Source organism: Pan troglodytes, chromosome X (genome assembly GCF_028858775.2).
Source record: "Pan troglodytes isolate AG18354 chromosome X, NHGRI_mPanTro3-v2.0_pri, whole genome shotgun sequence".
NCBI lineage: Eukaryota > Metazoa > Chordata > Mammalia > Primates > Hominidae > Pan > Pan troglodytes.
The window spans coordinates 18,830,057-18,843,959 of NC_072421.2; the positions used below are offsets into that span (position 1 = coordinate 18,830,057).

Here is a 13,903-nt window from a genome sequence, read left to right on the forward strand (position 1 = left end):
TGCACACTCATGAGTTACGTAGGTGTTTGTATGTTTCATGCTGTCTTCCCAGATAGACTGTGAGCATCCTGAGGCTGGGGATGGTGCCTGTGCTGTGCACTCTCTCATGCCCAGCTGCCTGCCAGTCTGCAGTGCTTTATGGGGCATTTTCCTCCCTGACTTCCTGGTTCTTTGACACGGGGTTTGAAAACTCCACTTGGCAGTGTGTGCTCCCATCAGGGCTCTTCTGTTTCAGCTTCCACCTGCAGTGCTGTGCCTGTGGGGTCCACATGTGCTACCCACGCCCCAGCTCCAGGAGTTGCAGCCGCCTCCTTGGCTAGGGTTTGCTGAGTGTTTTGGAATTGACATAACCCAAAGGAACAACGCAAGGGGTGCAGCATGGCCACGCCCCAAATGACCATACTACATGGCATCTGAAGACGCTGTGGATTGTAAAACCCATCCAGATGTCAGACACGTTCATGCCTGGGAAAAAAAAGAACATCTTAGAATTGATGATGTACGTATTTTCTCAATCCAGCTTCAAGGGCCTGAGAGTTGTAGAAATATTTCCCAGATGGGCAAAAGCTTGGCTGCCCTTCTAATTTTCAGGGGTACCCTGTGTTCTGGTCATTTTCTTTTTCCAAAAGGTATTTAGTGAGAAGGCGAGAGTGAGTGACTCAATGGCTGCCAGCAAGATGTCATGTTAAACCAGTGGCTGGGATTTTACAGTTTTTAATTCTCTTCAGAGCCACACTGTCTTCCAATAACTCCCTCTTTCTTCCTATAGTTTCAGTGCTTGACTGGCTGTATGTAAAACACAGAAGTGAAACCAACCAGAAAATAATCCAAAGGCCAAATGGCACCTTATGTCAGTCATTCACTGACACTTGTGGAATGGCTCTGTATGTGTTTGCTACTTAAAAACAGCCTCAATCTGATTCCCAGGATTACGATTCTATCAACAAGTAATTGATTCCTGATGGCAAGAGTCAAAACTGGTGAAACTCACTGCCCTCATGAAGAGTTCATTCTAGTGGGGAAAGACATCCAATATGCAAATAAATAAAAAAGTGAATGAATGAATGAACCGTGGCAGGAAATGTATCAGTTGCATCTCACCATATTTTTGAGCTATGGTAATGAATCCCCAAATCCACTAAAGACAAATTCACGTGGTGAATCCCCATCTCCACTAAAAATAGAAAAATTAGCCAGGTGTGGTGGTGCGCACTTGTAATCCTAGCTACTCAGGAGGCTGAGGCAGGAGAATCGCTTGAATCCAAGAGGCGGAGGTTGCAGTGAGCTGAGATCGCACAACTGCACTCCAGCCTGGGCAAGAGAGAGAGACTCTGCCTCAAAATAAATAAATAAATAAATAAATAAATAAATAAAAAATAAAACCACCTGTTCAGCTTTTAAGAGCTAACATTTTATGTCTTAAGCCACCCATCTTTTCACATTAACATCTATGAAATCAGTTTGCATTTTTTTTTTTTTGAGGCGGAGTCTCACTCTGTCACCTAGGCTGGAGTGCAGTGGCACAATCTCAGCTCACTGCAGCCTCTGCCTCCCGGGTTCAAGCGATTCTCCTGCCTCAGCCTTCAGAGTAGCTGAACTACAGGCGCGTGCCACCACACCCAGCTAATTTTTGTATTTTTTGTAGAGACGGGGTTTCACCATGTTGGCTAGGCTGGCCTAGAACCCCTGACCTCAAGTGACCCGCTCGCCTCAGCCTCCCAAAGTGCTGGGATTACAGGCGTGAGCCACCACGCCCGGCCCAGTTTGCATATTATAATCAATGGTGAGTGATTTAATAGGTAGCATTTTCCTTCACTATTTGGTAAACGGTGCATCTTACAATCAACGGGGTCTTAGATTTGATGAAATATACTAGTTCATTTAAACTAGATAATATAAAGGCCACTTTCTGTGGGAGTTTTACTCTTCTTTCTGAACGGTGGGCCACCTCTACAGGACAGATACGCTGAAGAAGGTAGACAAGTCCAGGTCTGGTCAGGGACATATGAGCCATTCTGAATCTTCAGAATGGAAGTGGTTTAATACAGAATCAGAAGCTTATATGGCTCCTGGAAGGCAGGGACTAAGGCAGGGACTGAGGAAGTTTCTAGAAATCCAGGACTGCAAGAGTCACAGGGAAGCTCCCCTGCCCCCAGTGGTCTCAGCTGCCTGCACGACTGAAGTGGGTGAGTCTCAAGGTGATATCCAGAGGCTGCTGGCAAACCCCACATCTGCCTCCTGCTGAGGCTCAAAAGCCTGTCCTGTGCAGCCACCAGAAGGAAGCGGCTTCTCCTCACCTCCCTCCTCCCCAAATCAGGGCACAGGGTCTCTTGGGGCAGAATCTAAGAATCCAGGTCTACTGGCAAAGGAGTGTGGCAAGTGTCACGTCCAGGCTTTATGCCTCTAAGGACAGGGAGGAACCGAGAAGGGCTGGGATGGTGGCAAGTACCAACAATGTTCAGCCCTTTAGAACACATCAGTGACTCCGTACATTAACTGCAGAGAAGCTTAATCTTTTTCGTCTTACATGAATATAAAAGGAAGTTGTAAGATATGTGTCCTGCTCCCAATGGACTGATTTCTGCCCCCGTGGAATATGTGCACCCACCCCGCCCCTGACATCAGTGGACTTGAGCCTCCAAGGCTAGCCAAAGCCAGGTGGAAGAGTGAGGCCAAAGGAGGAACAGGGCTTGGCAAGGCCAAAACCCTGCCCTGGCCGCCCCGTGGTCCCTGAGGGATTATTTCCACAAATGCATGTGCTTAAGTGCTTCAGTTCTATGGCAGAACAGGACACACCACTACTGATACATAAGGACACGTCACTTATGGGCACTTGGCACTGACTCATATGCTCTGTCATAAGTTCCCTGATGTTCTCCTTTTCATGAACGCTGGTTTGTCTGTTATGTTCTAGGCAGCTCGAGGGGAGGAGCTAGGTCCCTTCTTTCTTAAAGATCTCCCCTCAATGCTGATAGTATCCCTAAAGGCAGAAAGGTGATCCCATAACACTAGAGTTGCCTCTGTTAGAGCAGGGGGAGTGGCCAAGCTCAATTTGAGCACGTGCTAACTATGGAGTGTCGTTCTTAAGGTTTAGTGGCATCAACCTGCTGACAAAATAGGGCAAACAGCCAGAAGAGAGGAAAGACTGTCTGCCACGTATTCCAACGGTGGGCTCTCGCTTGCACATCCTCTCAAACCTAAAGCTCTCCCACATTGCCTGGATCAGCCTCAGGAGACTTTGTGAGCAAGCCCCAGCATCCAGCTATAGCCCCAGAAATTTTAACCTACTTCATGTACTCAGCCAACTGTGAGGACAATCCCTTCTGCAGCTTGAAAAAGCAGTGCTTTTCCTCCCAATTACACTGCCACTACTCACAGTATTTACTTTTTACTTTTGAATATTACAGAAGGGCATGGTGTTTCTATGCCTACAGAGGGAGGCCTTGGTTTAAAAGTTCAGGAAATCCCACTCTAGAACATGTACTGTAAGACATTTCAACAATAAGAAATCACACAGACGAAAGACCAAAGCAAATGCTAGGTGTGCCTGGAAGGTCTTAGAGCTCAGGGTGCAGAATTCTGCAGGCTACAAAGCATCAAAGAATGGAATGAGAGGCAAAGCTAGAGGAAGATCATTTCAAGTCTGGAAAATTCACAGGAAGGGTAATATGGCATGATAGTCTATAGACTAAAAGTCTACAAGCCAGATAGGAGAAAAAAGGGGGCCCCGAATCACTCAAGTCTCAGATCACTCAAATCGACACCCCCATTCCAGCCGCTGAGCATCACCCCTGGAGCCTCGATCAGAGCCCCATTGTCTCCAGTGAATCACAGGACATGCTGCTGGGGAGCAAGAGTAGTGAGGGTTTCTGGGTTCCTCGGCTGGAGCCGCAACTCCTGGGGTGGGGGTAGGGGTTGGATAAGTGAGGCTATGCAACTGTAGCCCCAGTCCTCCAAGGGCATCCCGCCGGGGCAACTGGGCCATCTGAAGGCAGAGGGCCAAGAGCAGGTGCATCCAGGAGACGGCCTCTGGCCCCCAGTGGTAAAAGAGCAGCCGGAGTTGCCAGCCAGGCGTACAGGCTCAGATGGGATGAGGTATCTCGGGGCACGGGCATTTTCTAGCACTCTCGCATCACTGATGATATCATAAATAACAAAGGCTCTGAGTACAGATACAGCTCATCGGCTGAACTTCTTACAGCCCCCCTGGGGTCTCATTGAAGACCCCTGTAAGAAATCAGCCCTTGGCTCTTAGGGATCTGTTTAGCAGTAGAATCTGGGCAGGTTTTAAAACTCAAGTATTTGGACATGGAAAGCCACAAGCTTACTAGAGTGGCTCTGTTTCAGTTCACACATTACAACAAATACACACATTAATGTAATACAGTGATGATAAATGAAATCACATCGGAGGCTTTCAATGAACTATTGTGATTTAACTTTATTAATATTTTAAAATATGAAAACTGTAAAACATAGTATTTATGTAAACACCTGAGGACTGTTCAAGTGGGTACAGCATCTTCATACAAACAACTTGAAAGAAGACCAAGTTTAAGTAAGAATCTTATGACATGTAAGGAATAACATAAATGAAGCTATTCTTTAAATAGTTGCATTCATGTCTAAAGTACATTTGGTTTTCTAAAAAGAAAATGTACATTCTTGCCCCTGGTGAATATTTTATTGGCATTTACAACAAATGGCTAATACTTTTATAACTGATTCTCATAGCTTATAAACATTACATCAAAGTTACACAAAGTAATAACAATAAACATATAGCACCATTTCCTCTTCAAAGTTCTAACTTATAAAATAAAGCCTCAAACATGGCTGGGCATGGTGGCTCATGCCTGTAATCCCAGCATTTTGCAAGGCCGAGGTGGGCGGATCACCTGAGGTCAGGAGTTTGAGACCAGCCTGACCAACATGGAGAAACCCCATCTCTACAAAATTAGCTGGGCGTGGTGGTGCATGCCTGTAATCGCTGAGGCAGGAGAATTGCTTGAACCAGGGAGGCGAGGTTGCAGTGAGCCGAGATCGAGCTATTGCACTCCAGCCTGGGCAACAAGAGTGAAACTCCATCTCAAAAAAATAAAAATAAAATAAAGCCCCAAACAATAAGTCAGAACTAATATATCTTTCAAAGTGTAGCAGAATAAATGGCTCAGAACTAAGCAAATTAATTAGAAACATTGCATAGGACAGAGAACTTCCCTGTATGGAAACCAATCTACAGATTGTTTCATATCCCCTGAAGAGTAAGCTGAGAGGTACTGGTGATAGCAAACGATGGACATATATTTTTTACGAAATCAAAACATCTAACTATATACATAGTTCATCGTTACCTCTGTGGCAGTGTAAAGTGCCAGATTAAATTCAAGAAAAAAAAGATTTACTTGTGTGTAAACCTACAGGTATAAAACAATATATAAATATGGTAAAGTACCATATGAGGAATAAACACATACAATATATATCTTCAAAAATTTTGGACACAGGTATCTTCATATAGAGATGTAAGAAAAGAATGCCTAGTTAAATGTCCAAGCGTAGTGAAAATATGGAAAGTTTTAAAATAATAGGAATTTCACTGAAAAAATTTAATCTGACTCCATCCAAACAACCCTCGTAGTATAAATATCTCCTGCATAAAATGACAATTCTATCCTATAATTTAAAAAATTTATCAAAAACTGGTAAGAACACTTCAGGAAAGCTTATAAGCTTGCTTTTTTCCTTTAAATATGATCAAATACAACATACAGAGAAATAATAAAAGGAAAATAATTTATATGGCTATTCCCTTTCTAGATATACTGATAGAACATGAACAGAACACCACAGAGTATCACACAAAATATCTGAGAAAAGATGATATCTACAGGTGCACCTTTAAATTCTCTGGTGAGGAAAAATTCTCATGGATTTAATTATAGAAGTTGTCAATCCCTGATATTTTCCCCTTTGGGATTTAGCTGTTTTGGTTCTAGATATAAAGGTTAACCAAAATCAAAGGTTTTTCTCTGTTAACTACATTAAGTATATTTGTAAACTGTACAATGAAAATTTAAAAAGACATAAAGAACTGCCAATTTGAATATGCCAATACTAACCTGTTAAATGCTTTTTAAAGAAGTAGACTGGGGGAGTGGCGGCTGTGCCTCCCGAAGCTGGTTGGTGACTCCAGGAAAAAAACAAAGTTGACTGAACTGTTACTACAGTTCTGCAATTCTGATAAAATATTTTTATGGGAACTGTCTACAAAACAAAAACTGCTAAGAGAAATACTTTTAAATTAAAATGTTAACAGTACACCTGAGAATTATGTCCAATCTAAACTTACACATTTTTTTTAATTGTATTTTCCTTCTTTAAGCTTTTCAATGTAGTAACACAGCTTTAATGCTGGCCCCAGCTTCAGCCCCATATACTTCATCATCACATCACTCTTGAGTAGGAACAGAGCCTTCCCATCAATTTCCTACAGAGAGAAGGAAATCATAATCATTAATAATGCTTTCATATCAAATTATTTATACATAAGAACATATAAAATACAGCAGCTGTATACTCCGGATATATATTCTCTGAATATGCTTTATTTCCTGAAAACTATTACAAATATAATTTATACAGTGAAGCATCATTTGATAGTTTATGAATTTAGTTCAAACTTTAAGAAAATTTAATCTTGTATCTTCAAAAAATGTCCCAAGTATCAAACAATCTGACTTTAAATACTGTGTGTTAAATAAAATACTAAATATATCTATGACAAAAGATCAAAAATTATGAATGGTAGAAATGAATTTCAGATGATCAATAACTTTCTGAGAAGGGCCAGGAATATGTCAATATCAATGCAAACTGTAAATGTGCTATACAGTGTTGTCATTATGTTGAAGGCTAATCAGTTAGTTGTCTGAAGCTGGTTAGATGCTAAAACTACTGATTTTCTTGCGATAGTGAAAAGGGTACCTCAGATAATAGATCACTCATTTGATTTGTTAGAAAACACTGAAAATATTACTTAATAGTCACAAGGCATCCTCCTAAAATTCTTTATTACCTTAATCAATTTATGTCACGGAAGCATATTATTTGGTATTTGTGAGTTCCTGTTTAAAAGGATGTACTTAATCTTATAAAGTTGCTGGATTCACTGGAGGAAGGCCACCCTGTAATAGCTTGTGGTCAACCCCTCCTACTCATGGTTCTGGCACTGAGCTGGGAGCAGGTCGGGGAGGATCCTTGTATCTGTCATCACAAAGGGAAGGTACACCTGAGAGTTGCAATGCTGAATCATCGTATCTTGAGAAGTTGAAGCAGTTTGTATTTTAGGCACCTGGATACTCACTTAAAGAACAGACCATTAATCTACCATTTAAGGAACTAATCTTGGGAAAAATAACCTCTCTGACATATGGAAAAATCAGTTGATAGGGTTCCCCCACCATCCACACAGCATCCAAATGAAGGGCCTGCACAGAGGTCATTCAAAGGCATTACGGCAGGAAAACCGGGTCAAAAGATACATTACATGTTGCCTGAAGAGGTCGGCGAGGGGGCCTGATATCTGAGGATCTGTATGTTTCATAAACTGTATCACTTCATCCACAGACCAGGTTGAAGGGTCCTTAGAGAAGCCTTGTTTCAGGACACTGGGATCAGGTACAGCTATATAACTTGGAGCTTCAATGGGGGGGAAAAAAGACAAATCATACTCGACCTGATCATTATCCTGAAAGAAGAGATGTTAGGTAGGGAATAATGGTCTCATTCCTGGAACCTTTTGTTAAGTTCCCCAACAAGGTCTCAAGACTCCAACTGTGAAAGCTTATACAAAAATGATGTGAGGATGGCTACATAAGAGCATCCCATCTGACCTCCCCCAAACAACAAAAGCAGGTTCAGACGTTACCTTAAAGCTTCAAAGATCACAAAACAGACTAAGCAATCCAAGCCTCTTTGGCCACAGACAAATACAGCAAAAGATCTGTTACTCGGGTAAAATTAGGTTAATCTAATCTAACCTATGACTTCTCTCTTACTTTAAGTCTTTCAAGGAATTTCAATCTCTCTCTCTCTGTCTAGACTAGGTATATTTTACTAGCTAAATCCGATGGAAATTCCCCAAATTTACAGTTAGTTTTTGTTTTGTTTTGTTGTTGTTGTTGTTGTTGTTTTGGTTTTTTTGAGACAGGGTCTCGCTCTGTTACCCAGGCTGGAGTGCAGTGGCACAATCATGGCTCACTGCAGCGTTGATCTCCCGGGCTCAAGTGATCCTCCCACCTTGCCTCCCAAGTAGCTGGGACTACTGACACATGCCACCACTTGCAGCTAATCTTTATATTTTTTGTAGAGACAGGATTTATCCATGTTGCCCAGGCTGGTCTCAAACTCCTGGACTCAAGCAATCTGCCCACCTCAGGCCCCCAAAGTGCTGGAATTACAGGCATGAGCCACCATACCTGGCTAAATTTAGTTTTCTAATTGCTTAAATGCGTTCACTTTAATCAAAGAATTTCAATAATCCCATTATTTTTGATAAACAAATTAGTCCTTTTACCAAATCTCTCTGATGTATCCAATAAGAATATTTTTAGCATCACTTTACTCTTTAGATTCCTGTCTCTCATGGCTTAAATGCTTATCTGAATTTTGAAGAAGACAAGATTATTTTCTGCTAAGCTAGGTCAGAAATAACTTTAACATTTAATTTAACTCCTTTATCATGTTTAATTGCATAGTAATAGATATTTTGGTTGGAGGTTTATACATTAAAATACATAACTGAGACATGAAACAATTTAAGTGCTCATACCTCAAATGGTCTTAGCTGTGCTCTTTACTAAGTTGTGATAAAATCTATGTCCTGACAAGTATTCATTTACTCAACCAGAGCCCTTAACTCCCTAAAGTTAGTGTGGATAACTGAAGTCAATTTTGTACTTAGCTAGGAAGACTTGTTTTGCTAACCAAGGACTGTCAACACAAATTTGATGTTTTTTTGTGTGTGAATTAGCCAAAGGAGTACCCTTTCTTTCCTATCCTCTGGACTATGGCCATTTTAGAAGCATTTTAAGTATATTTACCTAGGGGAAGGATAAAGAAAAACAGAAAATAAAAGAACTTATAGTGGTTAATTTTTTGTGTGTAGCTCTGAATTTTATTTCTTTCCAACATCACAACGATGATGTGAAATAAAAACTCTATACCAAAATATATTCTCCCCTCCACTCAGAGAAAAAAATGTTGGTCATATCTACAGAGAAATTCTGCTAGGCTGTATCAACCCAAGTAAAAATGATGATGGTGTAGACCATGCTGTGCCTAAGTTAGCATTCTGACAATTTAGACAGAAACACCATCTCCTTTAACTTAACAAAGACACAACATAACATGAAAAAAATCATTGGCAAAGCTAATCATATCTCTAATTTAATGTACATTTTTGTGGAATTTCTGGTTTCTGTCATCATAATCTGGTACATTTATGTTTTGAATAACATGTAACTAGTTTTACAGTTTACTGCAAATAAACTATATGTAAAAAGATATGATTTGGGGTATAAAATTTTATACTAAAAATAAAACCATAAGATTTTCTATTTTTAGTCTATTATGAAAATATAATTTAATTGGGCCTACATCTTCAAAACAATCAGAGAAGTTTGCAAGCATTACATTATTGTTATTCAAATAATTACATGAAACAAACTAATCATGTGAAAAATAATCAAAGTCCAGTCATGCTTTTCTCCTGAACGGCTCTGTCTTATATACACTGGCATGTCAATAAATATTTCTAGAATAAATATAATGAAAGTATGAAAGTGATCTGATCCCCCCCCCGACATCATTGGATTTCTTTCCTATAATAAAGATCAGCAATATTTTTCATTCAAATAATGGGACAAGGCAGGACAGGAAATTGTGTGAGCATCACTGGCTGTCAGGAGTGCAATTAGCTCTAGGTAACAGTTCAAATGCCTTAAAAATAATAGTAATGACACCTCTAGACAGTTTCTAATGGAAATGCGTATCTATTCTTGGGAGGTGCAAGCAGTACAGAAGTTAAGAGTACAACCCTGGAGTCAGAGTGTTTGAGCTCAAGGACTGGCCCAGCCACTTTCTAGCTGAGGAACCTTAGCCAAATGACTTCAAATTTCTTACCTGAAAATGCTTACCAGCACCTACATTTCAAGGAATTGTTGTAACAATATAATGTAGGAGGCCATATGAAATATTATATCCCTGGCATACATCAGATAGTGATGAAGATGATTATTTCTATTACCAGTAAGTAAATTACTAGAAAGCAATGTTATTACTATTAGTCTCTACATTGCTAAGAAGACCAGAAGCTAGCCGTCTGATGCCCCAATACCGGCTACCTTAGTGTTTGACATACATTTCAAAGTGAGATATTCACCATTAGAAGTAACCTTATACTGAGAAAGCCTATCGCCAAAAGGTCATACTTTGTGAAAATACTTTAAAATGCAAGGTATACTAGCCATTATGGAGTAAGCATCTATTGTTAGACTCTGCAAGCTATGTCACTCTAAAGGCAGAGACAATCTCCAGAGGGGATGGGGCTGACAACATTAAATGTGTCATGGTGTGTGCACAGTGTGGTTGCCCATAGATAACACCCATGATCAAAGGCAAGGGTTCCCACTTCCTTCACTCCTCAACCTCGCCTGCATGCCTACCTGGAGAAAAAGGACAAAACACTTATTCCCACCCTCACTCTCCTGTACCCTTAATCCTTCAAAGGTACAGGGTATTAGCCCTCTTTGCACATGGAAGGCTGTTTTGGCTCCTTTCTTTCTTTCTTCTTTCTTTTTGAGATGGAGTTTCACTCCCGTTGCCTAGGCTGGAATGCAATGGCGCGATCTCGGCTCACTGCAACCTCTGCCTCCCGGGTTCAAGTGATTCTCCTGCCTCGGGCTCCCAAGTAGCTGGGATTACAGGCATGCATCACCATGCTCAGCTAATTTTGTATTTTTAGTAGAGACAGGGTTTCTCCATGTTGGTCAGGCTGGTCTCAAACTCCCGACTTCGGGTGATCTGCCTGCCTCGGCCTCCCAAAGTGCTAGGATTACAGGTGTGAGCCACCCCGCGCCTGGCCTGTTCTGGCTCTTTCTAAATGGCAACAGGATATTGCCCTACTTATACATGTCATGACTTCCTGGTGGGTCTGAGGAAGGATGTGGAGAGTGAGGAAATGGTGTGGCTGTGGTAACAAGATGCCAGCCCGAATCCAGGAGTCAACACAGGCTGAGGCCAGGAATGTCTCAAGAGAGACGAAGAAAAGTGTACAACAGAAAGGAGAGGGACTGTCTTTCCAGGCCTCAAGAGTCATGAGAGGTTTGTGAGTCCAGACGGTACCCAAGGAAATGATAAATTACAACTGTTCAAGCACTACTAATCTGAGAAGTCTCTATCAGACACATGGTTGGTGATCCAGATCCCTAGAGACAGTTCTGTGCTGTCAAGAGGATTGGAGGATCCATAATGGTCTGACCTGACAGTGATGTGAAAGAGAGGACTCAGCCTCCCAAATTTTAGCACTTTCTCCAATGTGATACTCTCAGGGGATGCTGTTAGGTGTGAAAATCTCCAGGCAAAAGACAAACACATTGAGAGTCACTATTTTTGAACATACCTTCACTTTTCCTCTGCATTTGGAATTTAACTTCATGGGGACTGCTCTTGGGGGATATGTCCCCAACTAGTGGTGAACTTGTGGTGCCTGGCACACTTCGAGAAAAATCCTGGGAGACTGAAGTATGAATATACATAGGATTTCTACAGGCAGGATTCAAATAATTTCCTGAATTTAGTGATGAGCTCTTAGAATCTTCTGAAAGATTCTCCTCTTTGGGAATGGCACTTCCCCCAGCAAACAATGGTTCTCCTACAGGGAAAAAGACAAAGGAGGCTATCTTCAATAGACTTACAATTCAAATACTACTAAAAGGTTAAAAATCTCATCCCTAGCAATAGTTCACTTAACTTGTGCTATACTGAACCACAATGCTCTAACACAAAGTTCATGGCTATCCCCTCCTTGGTATGGATGCATACACTGATTGATTGAGACAAAGTTTTGCTCTTGTTGCCCAGGCTGGGGTGCAGTGGTGCAATCTTGGTTCACTGCAACCTCCACCTCCTGGGTTCAGGCAATTCTCCTACCTCAGCCTCCCGAGTAGCTGGGAGTACAGGCGCCTGCCACCACACCTGGCTAATCTTTTGGGTTTTTTTTAGTAGAGACAGGGTTTCATCATGTTGGCCAGGCTGGTCTCGAACTCCTGACCTCAGATGATCCACCCGACTTGGCCTTCCTTGGCATTTATATTAATGGACATTGTCCTACAGTCCAAAGTGATTCCATATCACCTATATTTTTCATAGTAACTTACTATCATTTGCCAGTCTTGCCACCAAGGCTATAAACACCTCACTGAAGCATTTGTTTTTAGAAATGCAGTTCTTCATTACTATTTGTTATAATATGATCATACAGTTGGTTTCTAACATTTGTTTACTACTTGGGCAGTTACATTCTCTGGAGAAAGGCAGTAGGTTTTTCTATTCTTCTTTCTGCCAGTTTTTAGCATACAAAAGTGAAGGAAAAAGGTTATTACAATTTTTTTTTAATCTATGGAGAAATGACAGCCGTCCACTTCTGAAGGGAATGAAGGGTTCAACAAAGCTGTCCAAGTAGTAGCCTAACTGCCAAACTTATTTGGGCAAATTTACCTCCCTACCTCCAATACTACCACCCCAAGAGTATACACAAGTGGTAGCAGAGAAACATTTCTTCCCAGTCCTGGGAGGTGTAAATGCTATTTACCTTCAGACGCATAATCCTTTGTTTTGGGGAGCTTAGGAGAGAGAGGAACAACATATGGTACAGTTTGCTGAGGAGATCGTTTGGTGCTTTGCCTTTCTGTTACATCTTCTTTTGCTGTTTTCAAAGAAAAAACAGTTGTCTGTTATAACGAACTAATATACTCAAGCATTTTCATATCATCAGCATGAAACACTTCTGTTTCTACATCATTTGCCTACAATACCTTCATTGAGAACTTCTCAATTATTTGATGTTCATGAATAACATGTGTCTATTTCATCCTATTTTATATTTTCACTGAAATAATATTCAAGAGTTAAAAGCATTTCCAGAAGGAGCATATCTAGGCTTCTTTATTCTGAGGTTATCAGATCTCTCTAAATATCTCACAAGACAGTGAGGCAACCCATTAAAATGTGTCTAAAATGGCCTGAGAAAATTGTTCCCATGAGCCAGAGGAGTTAAAACTTCAGAGAAATTAAATGATATAATATAATGAACATCCATTTTGTTAAGTAACAATCCTGGCCTAGAGCTACCCTTAAAACAAGTCTACTGCTTACTTATCATTCAACCAAATGCACTTCTACCTAAAGGACCACTCTGTAAAGCATGATCCTGAAAGTAAAGACAGCTTTAATTATCAGTTATACCCTAAGTATCAACAAATATCCTGATTTAACCTCCAACTAAAAGGACAAATAAGGTATAAGAGAAATCTAAAAAGTCTGATAGTAGACCTCAAAGGAGAAGAAAGATTGCAATGAGTATCAAAGTCAAACTTCATCTGGTTCAAAATTTCGGCTGAGGGCCAGGCATGCTTCTCAAAATCTTATGATGAGCAACCTTTAGCTCAATCTAGTTACTCAGTGAATCCCAATGAGTCCAGTAGAGCTCTTACCACTTTAGTTTCATTTTTAATAATGGACTGTAAAACCAACAGGCAAAACATATCTCATATTTCTACAATTAAGACATTAAATTCTAAGGAAAGAAATAATTGGCTTTTCATAACCATTTAATAATATG

The 13,903-nt window shown here is 40.7% G+C and overlaps 1 protein-coding gene across 7 annotated transcripts in view; it reads right to left on the reverse strand.

The window, feature by feature from the left end:
• Positions 1–4,421: 4,421 nt before the first annotated feature.
• Positions 4,422–13,903, reverse strand: part of SCML2 (Scm polycomb group protein like 2) — a 115,170-nt gene continuing 105,688 nt past the window's right edge. For 2 of the 7 annotated variants that reach the window (XM_016943917.3, XM_054677070.1), the window contains exons 12-15: positions 12,875–12,988; positions 11,684–11,935; positions 7,550–7,701; positions 4,422–6,490 (exon numbers count right to left, since the gene is read on the reverse strand). In XM_016943917.3, the coding sequence (XP_016799406.1) occupies positions 6,362–6,490; positions 7,550–7,701; positions 11,684–11,935; positions 12,875–12,988 (647 nt within the window). In that variant the 3' untranslated portion in view covers positions 4,422–6,361. Of the gene's footprint in view, positions 6,491–7,549; positions 7,702–11,683; positions 11,960–12,874; positions 12,989–13,903 lie in introns of all 7 variants that reach the window. The other 5 variants (XM_016943915.3, XM_016943916.2, XM_016943919.3 and 2 more) reach the window with 3 other exon arrangements.